Here is a 22,530-nt window from a genome sequence, read left to right as displayed (position 1 = left end):
TGTGTTATGCTTATGTATAAAATAAAATTTATCTAGTATACGCATAGAGTAGAATTGCGGGTACAACCTCGCTACCAGTCATGTCTATCATACATCTCTCCTTGTCGAAGCGTGTTGAGGCTAACAGGGTAAATATAGATGTTGTACGATACAAGGTGGGTAGTATAATTACAAATTGTTTAGCATCATGTGAGCAAGTGTAATTATATAATAAACTTCAAATTATAAATACTTGTTTATTTATTATTATATAACAGCAGATAATATAGAAATTTTGATTGCAGAATATATAGGGCGGGAAAGAACGGGCGCGAAACGGGAGCGCCAAGAAAATAATGGATTTTAGTGGATTAAAATACGCTGGGTATTCTTTTTATTAACTTCTATTGGAGGCAATTAAACCGAATTTTCAGTGGCCATGAAAAATTTTATTTTCTGGGCCGGCTGTAACAAACTGACGTATGCTTTCATGATGAAAGCAATTTTCATTTCACCATGCTGAAGTTAAACGCATAGTTATTTAAATCTTATCGGCATGTAAAGTGTTTGGTACAAATTGCAGACTTTTTAAGTATAATTTAGATTTTAAATGTCAAATGATTGATAACTGTTATTTATAAGTAAAAAAAAATTTTAATTGTGATTCGCTATTCAAATATACGTAAATAGTTCCCTTACTATTGAGCTTACATTAACTTGTTTAAACTGACCTCAATTATTGGACTTAAAGTTTGCAGCAGATGTTATGGAAAAAGAATGCGTGGTAGAGGATAAAACATGTAGGCACGGATGATGTCAGCCCTCGCCTTGAGCTCAGACAAAAACTTCACCCTGGCCTGCATTCATCCCTTGTTACTAAATACTCTGTAAAAAATTGGCGGAGTGAACGCGGATTAAATCCGGAGTGCGTGACTGTGTATTTATTTGTTCCACCTGAAGTAAAATCCACTCCGAAGGGGATTTTGTTTTAATATTGAAACTCTGTCGGAGGGAAATTCACTTTTAGAAAAATTCAGATTACTCCGAAATCACCGCTGGAAAAACCAAGTCCTTATGGACCCCGTATTTAGAGTGATTTTTTAAAACTCCGGAATTCAAAAGTGATGAAGTAAATTTGGATTTAAATAAAATCTGTAATCATTCCGAATTTTTAAAAAGTCTCAAAGAATTAAATGGATTGGTGTGTGGGTTGTAAACTAAATATTTTATCCCGCATGAAAATATCATGTATGGTAAACATATATTAAAAAATATATATTACCGATATAAATATATATGTGACAATATATGAAATCTTATATAGAACTATATACAGATTTTGGGCGATTTTATTATATTTTTATATATATTTTCTCTTATATGATTTCATATATTTTCGTATAACTTCAATATATTCAAACATAAATGTTATTTATATATGGAAACAAATAAGAATACATTTATAATTCATCATTATATCGCACGATATATGTACCATGTATTCAACTTTATATATTTTTCGATATATAGAACCATATAAGTCTCCCCATATATATAAGAATAAATAAAATCTATTCTTTTCTGTCTTTCTCTCTCTGTTATAAGATTCAAATATTGTGTTCAGAATATGTATGTGTTAGCTTACAAATTTACATATATAATTATTAATATTTTTGAAATAGAAAATAAAAAAAATTTATTTGCTTATTTTTTTCAATTTTCCACTTTATCAGAATTACCATTTTTTATTCATTAAAATTTTAATTATCACTTATCGATAGTATACTTCACTAACAAAATGTATGAGCAATTTTTATACGTGATTTCTTTCCAGTGTACACGAAATTAACAGTCTTGATAGCACTTACAATTTTAATTAAAAATTATATTTTAATTGCCATTGAAAATAAATTATTTTTAAACGTAATTTTTTATGAAATGATTATTATAAAAATAACTTTATTATCAAGAATATAGTTTTAATCATTTGCTCAAAAACTAAAAATCTTTGAATAAAAAATGTCGTTAATGCTAATATGATTAAATTTTGATGATACTGGTTAGCTGACGTTTAATAATTTTTGGATTTTTTTAAAAACGATAAATTGAAAAAAAAAAATATTTTAAAAAATGTCACCTATAGTTTTTTAGATTTTCTACCTGTGTATATTTTTAGATTAGTTTTTTTTTTTTTTTTCAAATTGAATTGTTGAAAAAAAAATCCGAAAATTTTGAATTATCGGTTAACTTCAGGATCATTATAATTTTAGATAAATTGGTTAATTAGTTATAAAATTAATAAAAAATCTTTATTTACAACTTTATTAGTTTAAAAACTTAGCAATTACTAGTTAGATCAGCCTTAAGATTTAATAAGATCTAAATCTTGATGAACTTCACGAAAGGGTTCATCAAGACTTAGGTTTGATTAAATTTTAAGCCCGATCAACTTGGTAGGCGGTGAGTTACGTAAATAATAAAAGTTTAGAGTATAATTTTTTCTCTACATCTTATAATTTTCTACAGTAATTTTAAAACTAGCTGAACAATTTATTTAAAATTTTTTTCAGGTTAATAAGGTTTTCAATTACATCAATCAACTGTCATTAGTGTTATTTAATTAGTCACTTTATTAATCCGATAAATTCAAGCAAAATATGTGATAAAAATATTTCTCTTAAAGTGACAGTCGTATATTGATTTTTCAGTAGAATTAAAAATAAGAAATACTTCTGAGGTTCAAGAGCTTGTTTAAATTTAGAAATAATTTCTTTGAGTTCAAAGACTACGAGAATGTGTATAACTTTCTCTGCAGAGAATCAATTATTTCATTCATTTTTTATTAGTCATAATTGATAATTTTCATAAGAAAAAGTAGATGTACTATTTTTGACCATTGTTCCAATTTTGGACGATTTAAAATTTTGTGTTTTAATTAATGAAAAAATACTAAGAAATCTTTTTAAATACTAAGAAATCCTTCAATCATACACTGTGAAAAATTCCCATTAAATTTTACTATGGGTGCATTGTAACCCCGGACCATAAGAAAACTGGTACAAAATTTACAAGCGTCCCATAATAAACGTATGCTCATAGGTCCCAATCGTGTCGTCTGCGCATACTGTTTAATATGGGACACTTGTTAATTTTGTGCCAGTTTTCTTATGGTCCGGTGTTACAATGCACCCATAGTAAAATTTGTTGGAAATTTTTCACAGTGTACTTTTTGGGAAAAGCAAATAGGAATAAATCTTATAACCATATTGTAACGGTTTCTAAGCGCATATGAGAATAAACCCTATTATATATATTATGGTAACCGTTCCCATTATATATTTGAAATATTCCCATAATATTATGATAAACGTTACCATAAGATTGTGGTCATGGTTAATATCATATTATGGTAATGACCAAATTGTTGTATTCATATGTTACAATACGATATGGGAATTATTTCCATAATATATTGTTATTATTATCGTAATTTCTCTCCACGTATTGCGGTAAGTTGGTAATTGCCTATGAAAGCGGTTGAATTGCACTTATCTGTTCTTGTGGGCAATCGACAATACCGCATGAGTAGTATAGATACTATTTTTTTTACGAATGCGATGATAAGACGATGGAGTAGATGAGTGAGTGGTACAATATTAGGTAATATTGAGTCCAGAGGCAAATCCCCCCACGCAAAACAATACATTTTTTAGTATTATGATTTTTCTTAAACACTAATTAAACGTTAATTTGTTGTAAATATAAAGGCTTGAATAAAAAAAGAAAAGTATATATTCAAGGACTCAAATGAATAAATGTACGGAAAGAAATTTTATGTACACAGAAAATAAAGAATTGTTGCTGCAACAGGAAAATTCTGTAGCAGCTTTCTGTAGGACTTATCCTGCATGAGTAAAAATATTTTTTGTACGCCTGAAAATCATTAGCTTCGGTTTGTTGAAAAATATGAGACAGTTAATTAATCTAAACAAGGCGGCCAATTAAAAATTTCAAGCAAAAATTTTTCTTTACAATCATAGCTCATTTTATTTTAAATTCAGTTATTTCCAGTTCTGAATGAAACAATTCAGCTAACAACCACAGAAAAAAAACATTTTTTTTTCTAAAAAGTTGTAAGTAGCTAAATTGCTCTAGTTATTATTAATTGTGATCCATCCTTATTAAAAACGAATCATAGCTAAGCATTTTCAAACAAAAAAAATTTTTTTTGTCCCAAAGATGGTGTGTTATTTTCCCCCGGGATCCTTTATGTTAGATTGTCATCATCATTAAGTACATAATATGTGTTTTTTCTTGAGTTAATGGGACATTTATTAGTGAGATTTCCTTCTTCCTATTATACTTTTCATAAAATCTCACGCTCTCAAACCACATGAGCAATTTCTAAGCTATCTTTTGAAGGTTTTCCACTTCATGATATGGGTATAAAAAAAAAAAGAACATAAGGCTCGTGGAAGTGCTCGTTACAAACTTCCGCATATGAGACATATGAAAGTAATATCTCTGAGATAGAGTTTAAGTTATTGCAAAACTCTCGTGGCATCACGAACGATAGACGTTCTCGATGGAAAAAAAAAAAATAATAAATAAAAATAATGGCATTAAATGAGATGTATATTATGGCACAAGTACAGATGTCGAAAATGATAAAAAAAAATCCAAAGAAAATTCACAAGTATAATCAATGGAGTAAAAGTAGGTCGAGATAATGACCAATTTAATTTTTTTTTTATCTCAAGCTGTATACTTTATCACTCGTCAACTAAAAAAAGAACTATATATACCATACGATACACTCTTGTATAACCATCAACGAAATAAAAAAAACTACAACAATGTGAATTTACGAGGAAATATTTTCTCGTATTACATTGTCACTGTCAGACAAGTGAATCCTACATTTATTTGACTTTTTATTTTTTTACACTTTAAAACCAACTTCTAAAGACACTTTACCAGGTCACACTACTATTGGAAACTACTAGAGAGGAAGGTATGTTCAGATAAAAATAAAAAATAGGGATGGAAGAAAATGATTAAAAAATAAGACAACTTTCAGTGAACGTACAAGATATTACACTCATCGACATGAAAACGTGATAGTAAAGAGAACTTTTTAATTTTAAGATATATGATAAATGATAACTTTCAATATTTTTTATATGCTCATCATTTTTTAAAATATTTTTTTACTGACTGTTGGTAGAATCAGAAAAAAAAAGAAAAACGTTAATAATTTTTTTTTCTTTGCTATAATAGTTTGATAATCCAATATAATCTGGGATGGAATTTGATGAGTCAATTGACGAGGTCGCGCTTCTAATATTAAAAGAAAGAGTATACTAGAAAAGTTGACGTTAAGAAGATTTACTGCATATAAAATAGTACTTTGGTTTAAAATTGTGATTCTAGCGAAATTTAAATGAAAATCTGCAGTTCAATGTGATATTAAATCGTTTCGTTTTTTCATCACACTTTTAATTATAGATTTTTATTAAAGTATATCTGAGCGAATGAACATACATTCTTTTTTATTAATTGAAAATATTTCAATATCTTCAAATTAACATCATCGATAACGGCAAAAAAAGTCATATGTATTTTTTAATTAAATAGAAAAAAATTTATTAATGTCAATTTCAAAATTCTACTCTCTGATAAGACATTTTTTTATTTATACATTTATAGAAAATTTCGTATTCTGCATATGTAAGAATATATAGAGTATTGACAAACTCTGCACAAATATATATATGAGGAGAAAAGAAAAACATGAAAAAACTTATCGTTATAAACATTTTATTGTAGAGGAAAAAGTTTTTTTTTATTTTCATTTTGAATTCGGAGTCGAAATATTTAATTTATCATAAAATAAATTTGAATATATTTGCAGAGAAAAACAAATTTAATTTTTAACACTACGATAAATGTATTTATAATTTGATTAAAAAAAAATGTAAAACGCATTTTTTTCATGAAGAATCTTATATTTGAAAGAAATTTATTCTGCTTTTTTTTTATCGTAGATTATATTTGGTTTCCGCTGTGCATTAATGAAGCAAAAATCAACGAACTAGATGCACGGCTTATGATTAACGACATCAGAAGAATAATAATAAGTCTAGAATAAAGAAATTTTTTTTACGTCGATCAAAGGATTATAAAGAGGTCAAAAGTTAAATTGTTTACGGGACCGAGAGAAAAAAGTGATAAAGAAGAGGGTAAGAGAGAATAAAATAAAAATATCATCAGGGGAAATTATTGACATGTAAAAATCTCAACATTTAACATAAGAACATACATGAGCGTGGGTACATAAGTAATTAATTGTTACTGAACCTTAAAGAACCACAAGACCTCATACTTGTGAAAAATTATTTTGACAATCAATGGGGTTCGAAACCCACGCTTGACTGCCAATCCATATTCGAGGGAATGCACACTAATCACTCGACCATGGAGAACAGAATCACATATCCAACAGTATACATAGATGTAGTAAGACTACATGAGTCCGCACTTCCGGTTGCGGTCAGTACTATTACGCCTATTAAGTGTTTTGCCCCAAAGGCCGGCATTTAAGGGACAGAGACAAGGGCTATTTTAATCACGGTCAACAATGCTTTGAAGATTTGTGAGATCCCAAAGCGACTGTTGGAAAAGTTAATCATGATTCTACAAAACAGCGAAAGTAGCAATCAAAGGAGTGACCAAATTGCAACGGAATCACTGTTTTTTGCCTTTCATAATATTTTTATTGATCTATTTGTTGTCATCAACTGTATATTTACATTGATTATAATTATTTTTTTGCGTTTACTGTCCGTAATACTTGACTCGCATTAACTTTTACTTTACTGTATTTTTGCAAACATTATTTTATAAGTTCTTGAAGAATTAACATGTAGATTTATTTCTATTTATTTTAGGAAAACATTTAAAAAGAAAACCTCATGAGATTTATTACGGATTCACGGTACTTTTTAACGGCTGGCTAAAAGTGGATGACAAGTGTCTGAGAAGAAATAGTCTGTGTGCTCATGCGCGACCTAGTGGTGACTTTTAAAACTACGCTCTTCTCTCAGCTCTACACTACTTTACAACACAATAAAAAAATAAATCGTCAAAGTGTAAAAAAAGCATGTGTTAAAATTTTGAGTGTTGAATTTTTAACATAATGTGTGTCGATTTAACACACAGTATTTATCTTATTTGAACTGTCGCAATTGAATGATCTTTTAACACAAAAAATATTATTTCATACGAAAGTAACACTTTTTATATATTTTTGTAAAATCAACATATAAAATATGTTAAAAATAATCTCGACCATCACAAAAGAATTCTTGGAAAATTTTTTAATTTTAAAATGTACGTGTGTAGCTTTTTCAACACATACCACATGTTAAAATAACATATAAATAAGTGTAAACTGCTCGTTTTACACACGATATGTTTGCTTTTAATTTTATTAAGTCATCTAATAGTAATAATGATAATAATAATAATAATAATAATAATAATAATAATAATAATAATAATCACTATAGTTGTATATTTAGAGTCAGAAATAATTAATTTTGGGAGATATGATCAGAGCAAAAAGTTTTTTTGATGAATTTATATTTTAATAATGAAAGTTAACTAAAGAGGGATAGAAAGATATAGTTATTGAAAATACTAATAAAAAAGATGTGGATCATAAAGTTTTCCCTTATACTAAAAGACTGTTATTACGAAGGGAAAGAAAAAAAAATCGTAAAGTTGAAAACATCAACTTGTCAATAAGTGTCTTTGTAACTTTGTAACTACTCGTTGCTATTTATTTTGGCCTTTTTAAAATTGACAAATTGTCAATTATTTACGTGTTATTAAATTTAAAGAACAAATTCATGACAAAATTTTAAAAGTAAAAAAAAAAAAACGAGAGTTTATGATAATGCAAAGTTGACTTTAATAAATAAATCGTCTGACTACAGGTTGATTTAAACCTCTGATTATGAAACATCTGTGATCATGGATTTTGATAAAATATGCATACAAATATCATCGCAATATATCGCGGTTAATTCAAAAACATTATTTATTACTTGAAATAAATAATTAATCGCTCGATAACTTCATAGGTTCCAATTATCAATTAATAACCTTTCATTTAGGTCGCGTATGAATATACTCAATGAATTTTTTTTTTATTATCGCCAATGAAAAAAGTAAATCTCTTTTCAATAATTATTATTGATTACGTAATTACCTTAATTGTTTAAGTTCGTGAGAAAACTGACGAGTTATTTAATTAGAATAGTTATCTAGAAATCTCAAACGCAAAAGAGAAAGAGATAATCGTTCGTTTGCCTGGCGCCAAGATGGGCGTCTTTGGTAAAATCATCTGTCTTCCGAGTGTTCCTTTATGTACATTCGTACTCAAGAAAATAAGTGACTATGAAGATAAATTATCTAAAGTAATTATAAACCTCGGAGTAATAAATAATACTATTCTCAACAGACTTAAAGGGATAACCCGAACTCTATTTAAGTATAATTATAATCTTATTTCATTTTATAATGAAAACGTCATTTTTTTACAGTAAAATAGAATTATAAAAAATAAAAAAAATCTCTCTTCAAAAAACTATGTAACAATTGAAAACATAGATTCAACGTACTCTAGCTGAAATTGTACACTAAAGTGGGTGGTGAGTACGAGTAAAAAAGTGCTAACAGCAATTGAGCCACTCCAATTGTCACGCAAATGCAGCAACGTATAGTAAGGCAACCTCAGCCGCATGATTGGATAAAAAAGGTAGGTCAAGAATGTAATAAGCAAAAGATCAAGTAAAAACTATAAAACATGGGTAGAACGAACATACTATAAAATTTTTCAAGGATACAATTAAAAAGTATTATTGAGTAAGAATTTATTTATACTCGGAAATGTCTCACCTGGACACGTGCCATAGGCGGTGATACGACTAAAAAAATCCTCATGGTTGCTTTGAGAAAATCATCTTGATTCTTGGTATCATTATGGTGAGCATGAGAGTCAATGATACTTGGACTGCTGGATGGTGTTTTACGTCGGACTTTACGTCGTATGCTGCCAACTAGCCTTCGCCAATCTTGGCAGGCATAAGGAGGGGTGACAGGATGTCCGAGTGTAGTATTAACAGCAACAGCTGCATTAACATCACTGCTAATAACCGGTGCTAAATTGCTAGTAGGACTAGCGTCTCTACTGGCACGACGGCTATGATTACCGCGGCCTCCTGAACTACCGCTACTCCCGGAGACGGACACTGTGGAACTGTATGATCTGGAGTCTTCAGCACGACTGACTTTGCCACTACCCCCACTACCACTACTTAACCTGCGTATAAGACTGCGCAATACGCTGCGCTGTGGTCTGGGCCCGTTTTTGCATAACGATTTCTTTGGCGTTTCCACTATCCGGCTTCTGTATTTTTGTCTACTTTGTATCTGGTTATTGAAATTTTTGTCAAACCAATTACTGTTTTTGTATTCAGTAATTTATTGCACTTGAATACATTCTTTGATTTTTTCTTGATTTCAATTGAACTTTTATTTTATTTAGAATCTTTATTTTTTCAAGTTTAGCGATGATGACCTAAGTCATTTATTCTTTAACGATTGATGTGTTTTTATTATTCATTAGTTGACGAAACTCAAGTATTACAGTGTAGCGATAAAAAAACGAGTTGAATAAACTGACTGTCATTTTTTGTGACCAGACAGTCGAATTGAGATAATTAAATTGGACTCAGGACAACGACATTATGATGTCTACAGATTTTTTCTGTACTTTTGTATGTAAAAATACCTTTTATTTTTTTCTTTTAAGATCAACAGAACAGTCGATGTTTTGAGGGCATTGAATTTGTTATGCCAACCGTACTGTTGTCGAGGAAGATCGATCAGCCTCGAACCCTCCACTATCGGTCTTGTTGCTTAATCGGTATCCTACCCAAGAAGTTGACTTCCTAAAGCTTATGCAGGATAAGTCAGAAAGACGTGGTAGCCACAGACTTGATTATATTTTTCGTTTATTCATTTCATCTTGTAAAAGCAATATAAATATTTAAAATATAAAATTTTTTTTCCATTAAAAATAATTTGGTCATTAATTTAAGCAGACAGAATCAAGTTATAATAAAATAAATTACAAAGATATATAAAATTAATATAAAAAATGATTTAAACTTGTGATTGCATTGAGTTTTAATGAGAAAATATTTAGTTGTAAATTAGAGATTAAATTAGTGAGTTGAGAGACAGATGCAGTTGTCGGATTAGTCGAGTGCAATCAAGGACCCAGCAGTTCCAGTTAGATGTGCTCGGGTGGACTGACGACGACAATAGTCATCTGACATGAGTTAAGAGAATTACCGTGTCCACCTATCACAACTCAGACGTAAAATAATAATAACAACAGCAGCAAACATGTTACTGTGTAGTAACCTCGTGAAATTAAACACAATCAGAATTACATGAAACAACAATAAACTAATGCCGTCATCACACAAGATCGTACTGAGATTTTTAGTGTATTATTATCGACAAGTATAGCTTTTGTTGGCCTTGACTTAAGGGTAGCGACGCTCGCTCGGTATCGATTGTTTCGCTCCTCTTTTCTAGATTACATTGCACGTAAAACTCGACAATTGAACATTCGATTATTCTTTCTACGCTATTTCATTTCCCAATTTACATCCAATTTAATTTTACGCGGTACTCGCTAGCTGATTAACTATATCAATATATATTTTATCTTTTACAAAGAGTAAATAATTTTAAATAAAAATAAAAGAAAATTTTTTTTAAAACTGGCAACTGAGAACTACAGTTGTTCTTATTCTTTACTACTTTCTTAACATTTCTTAAAATGCAATTTGTATTCAAGTAAGAACACTACGATGACTAACAACATTTTCTCTCAAATGGCTTTAAAGCATTTCAATTTTATTTCACAAAATGTAAAATTGTCCTTATAATATTGCTGATTCGAGTCTGTACACACAGTGTGGAATATGTGCAAGCTACGATGAATAAAGCAAATGGAAAAGTCAGATGACTTTCGTTTAAAATTATATAATTCCCATGACGCAAGCTTTTTTTTTAAAACAAAAAAAAAGCAAAAGATAAAACAAGTACAGGACTTGTAGACGGATGTACGTGTCACACTCGACAAAGTATAAACAAAAAAAAAAGAAAAGAAATCATCACATTTCTCATTTCTCCGGAGATAAATTCTTCGTCACCTACGCTACTAACGATGAGAAACGATTTTTAAAAAAACAGTGTAATTGATTAGATGTAATTTGTTTCGCTCGGTTAAATAAACACGGTAAGAAATGCATGGCTTTCAACACCATGCTGGTATGGTCTCGAGACATACTAAAATAGTATGTGAAATATTCCAAGACAGTATTGTAACGAGTCCCAGAAGTATGGCGTTATTTACTATACTGTATAGTACCGGAGATATTGCATTGCTCACACGTATGCATAGCTGGCACAGAAACAGAATGGCCTTGAGACCCATACTACAATGCTGAGGGTACAATGCTACTAGTTTTTCCCGCCATTATTTTTGGCGTGTCGATCAATGTATACTATCGTATTACCGCCAAAGCTATATAGATGTAGTTAGACTAGGTTTATCTGCCAGAAGGGCCAAAAGCATTGTGGATACGGCCTGACGGCCATACTGACATTGCAGCGTCCGCGACAACTATCGCCACACTCAGAAATTAAATAATACGAGTTACTATCTAGTTATGGTAAAAATTTCTACCATCAATCAGATAGTAGTAAATATTATATATACTGAAAAAAAAATATTACTGTATTGTAGTCCCAGTAAGAGAATAAACCTCGGAAATTGCCCCCACTACCAAACATTTATGAACTGCGCATGCGCACAGAAAAGTAGGAGAACATTTAGCATATAAAACATCTAGGGTGGGAGTAAAAACCGACGACACCCGAGGTGCATTCTCTCGGTGAGATGACAATAATAACAATATCGTTAGGTTATGGTAACCATGTAAAGTTTGGAAAATCGTGGATTGTTAATGTAGCAATACTTTATTTGCGTAAAGGCTATATTGCTATTGTACTCAAACAATGTTTTGTTAAATCAACTATCTATATAGATGATTAATACGGCAATACGTATTGCTATATTAACAATACGTATTAGTATATTTACAATCCGGATTGCTATATTAACAATTTGGATTGCTATGATAGCAATCTATGGGATTCATTAGGACAGCAATACCAAGTATGGGGAACATAACCTAAGAATATGGTTAAATTGACAATACTTTTATTTAAAATTGAAGATAGTCAATGCAGCAAACTAGTATTGCCAAATCAAAGATACATTTTGTTATGACAACTGTCTACTATTAGCAATACTTCAGATGGTTACGGTAATCACATTTTTTTTTCAGTGTAGATGATTGTATAAATCATCTAGATTGTAATATTCACCATATTTATGATAATTTTTACAATCCTGTATGTTTCATAGAGTTAATTATTATTATCGTTCTAAATAGTTATATTTATAATCCAGATGGTAACAGTTGCCATCATAAATTATAATTGTTATTATCCTGATAGTAACTGGTACGAAATTTATTTTATCGAAGTTATCATCCAATAATTATTAATTCTATTTAAAAAAATTATAACAATAACTATTTTTTTATTGAAAATTTTTAATTCCAATCATTCTAGATGATTGGAATTAAAAATTTAGCGTAATAAACACAGTTACTTAATTTTCTGAGTGCAATGTTACTAATCCCGAAATGGTCGAATCATCTATGCATGAAATTTTACAATGTATAAAGATCTTCGATACCATATACTACAGCGTTCACGCCCATACTAGCATAGTGATGCCCGGAAAATATTTCTTACCATGTATGATTTAAAATTAAAAAAAAATGTTAATTCACGGATTATTTAATTACAGTTGAATTCATGTATTGAATTAATTTCTTGTCGAGATGTCGTGCATCACGTTGGAAACGCAACGGTCCGTAACAGTTGGTGCCAGAAGTTAGGTGTCAGCTTCCCGCCAAACCGGAAAACGTGCTTGCATTAGGTGCATTCGAGCGCATTGTTACGATATACCCATTGCCTCTTAACCTCATATACATATATTTACATATATATATACCGATATTAAACTCGGCCAAGCGTGTTTGTGTTTGTGTATATCCGCAATCGTGGCAATTTCTACATCAATATAAATGTTATACGCGTCTGTCAAAACTCCAAAGTACTATTTCACTTCGCCACCTATTTTTACTTTAATAATCAGCTGACTTTGATATAATAACGAGTAAATATAGCTCCAATATTGTAAATTTACTCCTCTAACACTTTTGCAGATCTTGTTTATCTTTGCGAATTATATAAACGTCATATCTATGCACATACAGTGATATATATTCATAGCTATAACTTAGTAACTAAACGCGGCGATTTCGATCCAATATGAGAATATATATACTCAAGTACGATATCTACTAATTTATAAGCTACTTCTATTCTTTTTTTATTCTGTACTTTGAACTTTAACTCATAAACTTGTAATCTATTATTTAATTTTTTTGTTTTCATTGATTATTTAATTTAAAATATTTCATTGATATTCGTAATTATTTGAATTTATTTTCAATATATTAAATCAACATTGCAATTGGACTCGATATTTATTTTATTCCGTTTGCAATACATTTAAGTGTTTACATAAAATTATTAAATTTATGACCAAACTATTTAAATGAAAAAAAAAAAAAAAAATTTAATTTATGAATAAATTAATATCTTACCAAGTGATGATTTTTATTGACAATAAGAATAAGAGACTAAAATAAAAACGGGAAATCATAGAGAAAAAAATTTTCAGATAAAAATTTATTGACACAATAAAAAAATATCGGCAAGTCAATTGGATTTGTTTTCTATCCTTTCAAGCCCTATGAAAAACTTATATAGTATATAGTAACATTTCGTTACTAAAATTTTTGTATTCACTCGATTAAAATAAAATATAAAGCGACCTAATTTAGCAGTCAATCACTTAATTTAATTTGTCATATTATTTAAATTGAATTTATATTAAAAACTTTTGTTTTTATTTTATTATTTTGAATTTATTTTCGATACGGTTCCTTCGAGTTTACCGTCGCGCAACGAACTGGACGAAGTCTCATTTTATTCCGACATCAACCCCTAGAGGATATAACCAGTGAGGGTTAAGCGCGCGCATGTACCCCTTTACCCTGCCATACTTTTATTTAAGTTTTTATTTAATTTCCATAACTCATTTATAAATAAAAGATAAAACGAAACGAGTACTATGATAATTATTTACTTAATGGTTTGTAATAAATAAACGTTTACGTCCAAAACAATGAGGAGAATGTTGATTAAATTTCAAATTAAGTAGAGTAAGTCAATGTATTAGCTGGCTGCTGATTTAATTTTTAATAAATACCGAGCTTCATATTGTTTGGTAAATTTTTTACTCTGATCAAATATATATGAGTGTTATTATTATGTTTTTACTTTATTAAAACATTTTGTCAGATGTTTGTATAATTAATAATTTACTTAATATGAATATTTTTGAATATTATTACTGTAAGGTTAATTTATGATACACCAAATGTTAAATTATTAATTTTTACGGTAACAGATGGAGTTTGTTAGTTTTTTTTCTGAATGGATAAATTAATATTTCTCAAATGTAAAATATAAGTAATGGGCATGAGTTATGAAAAATTTTAAAAAATTTGTAAATATAGTGTACCTATTTTATTTTTACTCTGAAAAAAATCGGGAGTGAATACGGATTTTATTTCAATCCGCATTCACTCCGGTCTGGAGTTTTGATACTTAAATAAATTTATATTTATTTATATAAAATGTAAATAAAAATTTTCTTGAGGTGAGAACAAATTCTTGAGCTAAGAAAAATTTTTGACGTCAATTTGTAATCCAAATAATTTCTTGCGCCGAGAAATCCTTTTTTCATTGTGTACCGTTTTTAATATATTAATGTCAAAATAATAAATATGTTATTAATTTATGTCATTTTATTAAAAAATAAAATTTAAATTAAAAAATAAAATTTATGTTAAAAAAAAAAAAAAAGAAAAATATAATTGGTGTAGAAAAAATGTTTTTGCATTCTAGTAATTGTTTTTTTAAAAAATGAAATGAAAAAGAAGCTTATCACTATAATTCCATCAACAGAAAAAATGAGAGGTAAAATATAAAAAATATATATTTCCATCGTAACCGTTTCCCAACGGAGATTAAACGAAGGAAATAATCGGGGGTAAAACGGAAATTAGAGAATGAACGGCTCCTTTGCTGCGGCTCAGTAGATTTACCAATTGGATTCTAAAATAATTCGTCTTTGGTATTATATTTATGATATATAGATGTACTGTAAACATCCCTAGATATATATGTACCTATATCCGTCGGGTTAATGCGATAAAAATAATCGCTATAAATTTATGAAAGTTAAAAATTTATGTAGACAATAAATAAATTTTTAAATAACATTTTTTATGTTAATAAAAAATTATATGAATTTTATTCCTGGTATAGTCTTGTCACCAAAATTACCGGTTAACATTTTCATGGGACATAAATATAAAATGTATGTGTGTTCAACACAATGAAATTGACATAATCGGTTTTTTTATCATAAATATTTTTTGGTGGTATATTATATATATCTTTATATAAACAGCACACACTAATATTTAAGTCTTTTCATGGATTTCCTGATCAATACCCGTAGACATGATAATTGATAGCTTGACGGATCGATTGGTTTGAAATGTTTGTATAGAGAGAATAGACCTAGCACGTGGGGTTACACAGAAGAAATCAATGACGTATACGCTACTTTACATGTTATAAATCTTTCATAAATTTTATAAAATATTTTTTTTCTCAATCACATCATCATTATTAATAATTTTCATAACTACAAGATATTTGATAAATTATACGTTATTTGTAAATAAAAAAATAATAATAAATCATGTTGACGTTAATAAATAAATAAATAAAACAATTTAATATAAAGATATGAATCATCTTAAAAAAAAAAAAAAGTTATCCTTGAGTATGCAATTATTACTCTGACAAGTATTTAATAAAAGAACAACGGAATTTATAATAATGGAAAAGTAAATTTTGAAAATTGTTTATTCGAAAATAATAATTCGTAGTATCTCGGAAATAATATTACTGTATTCACTTGAATTCATTTTAATAATTTTATATCCTCAGTTTATTTTATCTTGGGCGTATACTTGCTTTACTGTATAAATGTACAAAGTGAAGTAAAGCATAGACAGAAATACTGAATCATTCATATAACTATATATATATATATATATATATATATAATAATATAGATGGTCTGTACGCAGATACATATTATAACAAAGATAGTAATCTGAAGAGAAAATGCTCGTTTTATATATAAATTTTGAAAGTAACAGATACTCTATTCATTGAATAGAGTGTAGAATGTTATAAATATGAAACATTGTGCATTCTGTATAAACGTGAAAATTATTAACATAAATGAATAATAATAAATAAACTTACCGAGTAATCTGGAGGTTCCTTGAATCCGAGGGTAGAGCTAGAGGTGTTGAGCCGCAGCAACGAATTTCGCGCACTCGATCTTAATATTCCCCATGCGTTCCAACCTCGACTACTTTCTCTCCTGCAACTGTTAATTACGTGCGTATCTATATTTAATTACATATATGCTATTAACTATGCACAATAGTGTCATAATTATAGAACCGACTGAGGTGAAGTGAACCCTGACAAAAATTATATTTGTTTGTAGAGAGCTTCAAAATTAAACTGAATTTTATAATAATTTATTTGGTAGGTTCCAAAAATATGTATTTTAAATTTTTAGAAAAACGATAAAGTTGTTAGTGTTTATTTTATTTAAAATATGATCTTGGCAGAGTTTGTTTAAAAAAATATCTTACACAGGTTCATGTCAGTGAACTTCTGAATTTTAAACAATTCAAAATTTTTAATCATTTTTTGAAATTTGAAAAAATTCAAAAGCATACAAAGTTTTGAACCTGACCTCGTTCGTGAAAAGTTAAAATAAAAGTCGAATACTGTCCATAGTTTTTTTAATTATTTTTGCTGAAAAATTAAAAAAATGTGCCTAAGAAGTATTCCAATGAAAAGTTTTTTACTCTTGAATTGTTTTTTTAATTTCCAAAAATACTTAACTTATAATGCAGTATTCTTTCAAATTTTGAAGTTCACTTTAAATTTTTTGTAACAATATGAATTATTTTAATAAAATTTACAGTAATCGAAAAGTATGTTGGAATTTTAATACCAATAACTATTTTATTGTTAAAAAATAAACAAAAAAAAGTAAAAGTTAAACTTAGTAAAAAATTTTTTTATCAAAAATATAAAAAAACATGCATAGCATCAACAAAATTATCCTCGTGAAAAATTATGTGACACTCAATCAAGAAATCTTTAGGAAAACTATTTTTTAGAGATGACAATTATACAATGCACCGTCTATGTATTGTAAATTAATTTTAAAGAAAAGATGAGTTTAAAAGTTAAACAACGGAACAATGAATGTAAAAAGTTATTTGACGAGACTAAGTTATTATAATGCACAAAAAGCTTAAGGGTTGTGTCACGAGCAGCACTTAATAATAAGAATGTCACCATGCTACTTGTTCTATATATATATATATATCATACTTTAAAAGAAAGATGAGTGAATTGTGGTTTACTTCACATTTACAAAAAGATTTCTCGCGGCTATCAGTTTAATTTATTACTTGTTATGTAGAAAGTCAATCAAATTTTACTAAACTTTTTTTGTTTTACTTTTATACGAGTAAGTAAATAAAAAATTAAGAGTATGCGAATAGTTCGAACTTACGAATTACGGATTATCCGTAAATTTTTGACATTTGCAAAACTCTGCATTATTCGTTAGTTTTCGAATTATTTGAAAGTGTACGAATAATTCCAAACTTTTTTTTTTTGAACAACTTAGAATTGTAATATTTTTTTCAATGATTCAAATTTTTGTCAGCGATAAGTAGAGCTCAGATATGAATTTACAAAATAATTATTTTTGGTAACTCCAAAAAACTAAGCTCTCCATAAATAAAATTTTGATATTTGATAGCTGCTCCGAGTTTTCTCGAGTCGAATCGAATAATTCGAGCGGTTAAGAATAGTTTCGAATAATTTGAAATTTTGAATTATTTTAAAAGTTACAAATAATTCGAAAATTACGATTTTACCGGATTATTCAAAAATTTAAATTATTCGATTCAAATTTCGAATATATACATAAATATTCAATTCAATTTGATTCGAAAACAATTCACAGATCTCTATAAAAAATAAATACAATAATAACTGATAAATAATATTTTTACAAATCAACATTTTTCTCTTTTATTTTTCCGATATAATTAAGCCCAGTTATTTTTTTTAATTAAAAAATATTTAATTAATTTTTAACTGTATTTCAGATTATTTAAATTTATTACTGAGCGGTTAAATTAGCGGTGAAAAGTTTTTTAAAATTTATATTGTATGAAATAAAAAATTTTTTTATCGGTTTTTTTCAGCTCATTAAGATAAAGTTTATTGATTTCTGATTATTTAATAAAAGTATAACTGTTTATTTGTGTATGTTCCGTGCACAGTTACCGATATATAGATTGATAAGATTTATTTTATTACACTACATTAAATGGCCTTGCAACGGTAATTTATTGATAAGATATAAAATGTTAAACTTACACTCGCATTGGTTCCACTTCCACTTCATCTTTTTCTTTAAACAAATTCGTTAAAACTGGTAAACTACACGCTTCAAAAGGCGGCTTACTTAAATCTGAAAAGTAATTATTTATTTTTTTAAGTGTATTGCTGGTTTTTATTGGTTTTATTTTTAACAATCTATTTATTGTAGATATTTATGAGTAATTTAAAAAATTTATTTTATCGTGTTTATGGTCTCTTATATTGATTTCCAGATAGTTGTGAAGTTAAGTCTTGACCACCTAGCGGCGATAATTTAATTACTTAAATCGATATTTCGTAGTTTCTGTAACTTAATAGTTTGACAGCAGATACTGGCACATGGCACTAAGAGCATTTAACCAATAGATAAAAAGAGAAATTTAGTAAATTCTAAACTAACATGAAATTTCTTAAGTGAAAAAATTAAGAGCATTCTCTGAAAGTCCCTCACTTTTTTTAAATTTTCAATGACTTTTAATTGTCATAAGCGTATCTAAATTTTATCAAATGATTAAAAAACAATTTAAACCTTGTTTGAAAAAAAAGACAACATAGTAGTAATTTCACAGAGGTACAGATTCAAAAAGAAAATAATTTTCAGTTGACATCAATTGGGAGTTAAACGAAATTTGTAAAATAAATTCCAGTAAAATCTTCATGTCAATTTTATAATTCGAATTTTCAAATTTTTCAGGCAAAAATTCACTTACCAAATTTCGTTTCGCGCCTAATTAATAACAACTGAGAGTAATTTTTTTAAAATTCTATATCTTGGCGAAATTACTACTACGTTGTCTTTTTTTCAATTAAAATTTTAATATTTTATAAATTAATTAATAAAATTTTAATACGGTTATGACAGTTGAAAGTCATTGCCTATATTTAAAAAGTGAGGGACTCTGTCTGAGAATGGTCTTAAAATTATTAGCGAATAATGAAATAAATAATTTATTAACATTATTTGATTTACTTTATCGAATTGAATAAAATAATAAGAAAAAAAAATCTTTTGATGTTAAGTGCTTTGAGTAATCAATCAACTGAAAAAGTATCATTGCTGTGTCAATACGAGAAAATGAGGCAAAATAAGACGCATAAGAAAGAATTCCGACCAAAGTAATTTTTTTTGGTATTTTCTACTTATTTTTTCTGAAAAGTAAATTTATTAAGAGGAAAATATTTAGGCGGAATTAATGTTGAGTAATTATTTGAACAGCGATTTCCATTAAACTATTAAAATTTAAATTTCGAGAATTAATGATATGATTGAAGATTTTTTTTTTTAACTTTAAATGATCCGATTGACCCCATTATGTTTTACCGTCTCCTAATACTTGAAAAAAAAATTTTTTTAAATCCATTTGACTCTTATCTCACTGCAAAAAATTAGCGGAGTAACTTGGAGTAAATACAAAGTAGTGAAGCATAACTGTTTATTTATTTAACCCCCTCGGAGTGAAATTTACTCCTGTATGGAGTAAATGCAGATTCAAATAACATTCAAACTACTTGTAAATTATTCAGCTGAAAAAAAACTCCCTTTTTACTCCGCATGCAGATTGAATTTTTTTTTAAACTCCGGAACTCCGAGTGACGGAGTCAATTAGGATTCTAGTAAAATTAAAATTCACCCCCAATTTTTTACAGTGTTTATTTATTCCAAAATCAAAAGAATATATTTATGTGTAATTAATTTTTGTCTGCAATAATCTTGTCAAACGACGCCTATATCCCCATATGATAGATTAGCTTCAACCCCTAATAAGGATAATCTCTGGATAAAAAAAAGACGATTTATTATTTTTATATATTTATATTTACTTTTAAATTTTTCTTATTCTGTTGAATATAAATTCCTTATCATTACGATCATTTTTTAGCTATTCATTTTCTAAATTAAAAATATCGATTACATGGTCTTTTATAATCACATTTCAGTGATAAAACTTGCAAGTTATTTTTCATTATTTATGATGCTTGGGCAGGTTATTTGTTATTTTCATGATATGACAACCTTTTGAATACTACAGTTTATCTTCGCGGATAATTGAGTCGGTTATATTATAGGGGAAACTCTTATTAAAACCCGAAAAAAAAACATTATTTACGAAAATATATGGATTGTTTTTGTTTTTTGTCAAAAATAACTACCCTACATATTGACAAAAATCTTCTAATGGTTATTTTTACATAAACATGAACGTCCAAAATTTATGTCATCAATGAAAAAAAAAGTTATTAAAATATATGACTGTGATTATCGTATAGAGCCGGTATGAAGACAAATAATTTGGGCTATTTTTAACCGAAGTTTATAAATAAAATAAAAATGCAATTTTTCCTCATATATATTCATTTATAACACAAAAAATATAGTTGAAATGAGTCATCATTCACAGCACGACATCAAGTCAATCAAGGAATTGAATGTTGAAGGTTTTCGAAAGTCGGTTAATAATCGAATTTATTTTGCTGGTGGCCAAATAAAAGCTGCTTGAATAAAAAAAAACTATCTCGTTTGCCCTATTTACATATACCGACCCTCATGTCACTTGCATACCTGTAAAATCTATACTTTTTAAAATTTAAGGTTGAAATGGACATACGAAATTCTTTTAATTGTATGATAAACATCCGTGAAAAAAATTTATAAAAAGAACATGTTAAAATATATAAATATATATATATATATATATATATATATTTAATAGTTAACTTTTGGCCGATTTTCGTATACATTTTATATATTCCAAATATAATTTAAAATACATCTTAGAATATATAAAAAATACAAGTATGAAAATATGAAAAAAATATATTTAATATTTATATATAAAAGTATAAAAAATATATCGGTATGATATAAAAAAATTAAATATAATAAAAATAAATATTTTCATACATGTATTTTAAATTACACTTAATATATATAAAATATATATGAAAATCGGCCACGAGTTAGCTGTTAAAAATATTATTTTTATATTTTTTTTTATAAATTTTTTTCATGGGGATAAAGGATTTTTTTTTTTTATTTTAAATATTTTAATGAGAAGCTTTCTTTAAAATTTGTTTGAATTTTACCACCGATTTATGAGTCGTGATTTATATTAATCAACTTGTCAGCTAATTATTCTCTTTTATATCATACTTAAAAATATAGCGGTTGACATAAGAGAGCAGGGAAGGGTGCCATTGAAGCTTTTACGCTAGAGGAAAAAAACCACCCCTGTCGAGGAACAATTAACGAGCTATTCTGGTCTTACTTAAATATAAACTAATTATTATTTAAATTTTCATAAATTAAACAAATTAGACTCTAAATAAATTATCATAACATATATTTACCAATAGCAGAATCATAGTAATCACTGTGTCGCCCGTAAGTAAATTGCTCGCTAGTTTTTTGTCTTCTTCTGGTAACAGTCTGGAAACAAAAAAAAAGTTTATTTACGATTGCTATTTTTAAAGTTACAAGAAAACTTTTAATAAAAATTTAAAAAAAAAATTTTTTTTTTTTAGTATAAATGGATTTTCATAATTAGATGAAAGCTAGTTTAAAAGTTTTTTTAATAAGTATTTTAAAAAAGGAGAATTTCATTATTCGTTTATTAATGCAATAATATATTT

General features: G+C 27.7%; 1 protein-coding gene across 5 annotated transcripts in view; it reads right to left on the bottom strand.

The window, feature by feature from the left end:
* Positions 1-22,530, bottom strand: part of LOC103573390 (pleckstrin homology domain-containing family G member 5) — a 51,635-nt gene that overhangs the window by 16,164 nt on the left and 12,941 nt on the right. For all 5 annotated transcript variants that reach the window (XM_008552467.3, XM_053739112.1, XM_008552465.3 and 2 more), the window contains 3 exons: positions 22,249-22,327; positions 18,898-18,991; positions 16,681-16,807 (listed from right to left, as the gene is read on the bottom strand). In XM_008552467.3, coding sequence (XP_008550689.1) covers positions 16,681-16,807; positions 18,898-18,905 — 135 coding nt within the window. In that variant the 5' untranslated portion in view covers positions 18,906-18,991; positions 22,249-22,327. The remainder of the gene's footprint in view (positions 1-16,680; positions 16,808-18,897; positions 18,992-22,248; positions 22,328-22,530) is intronic.

This window comes from Microplitis demolitor, chromosome 1 (assembly GCF_026212275.2).
Source record: "Microplitis demolitor isolate Queensland-Clemson2020A chromosome 1, iyMicDemo2.1a, whole genome shotgun sequence".
NCBI lineage: Eukaryota > Metazoa > Arthropoda > Insecta > Hymenoptera > Braconidae > Microplitis > Microplitis demolitor.
Note: the sequence above shows the minus strand (reverse complement) of the source record. Positions and strands in the feature narration are given on the sequence as shown.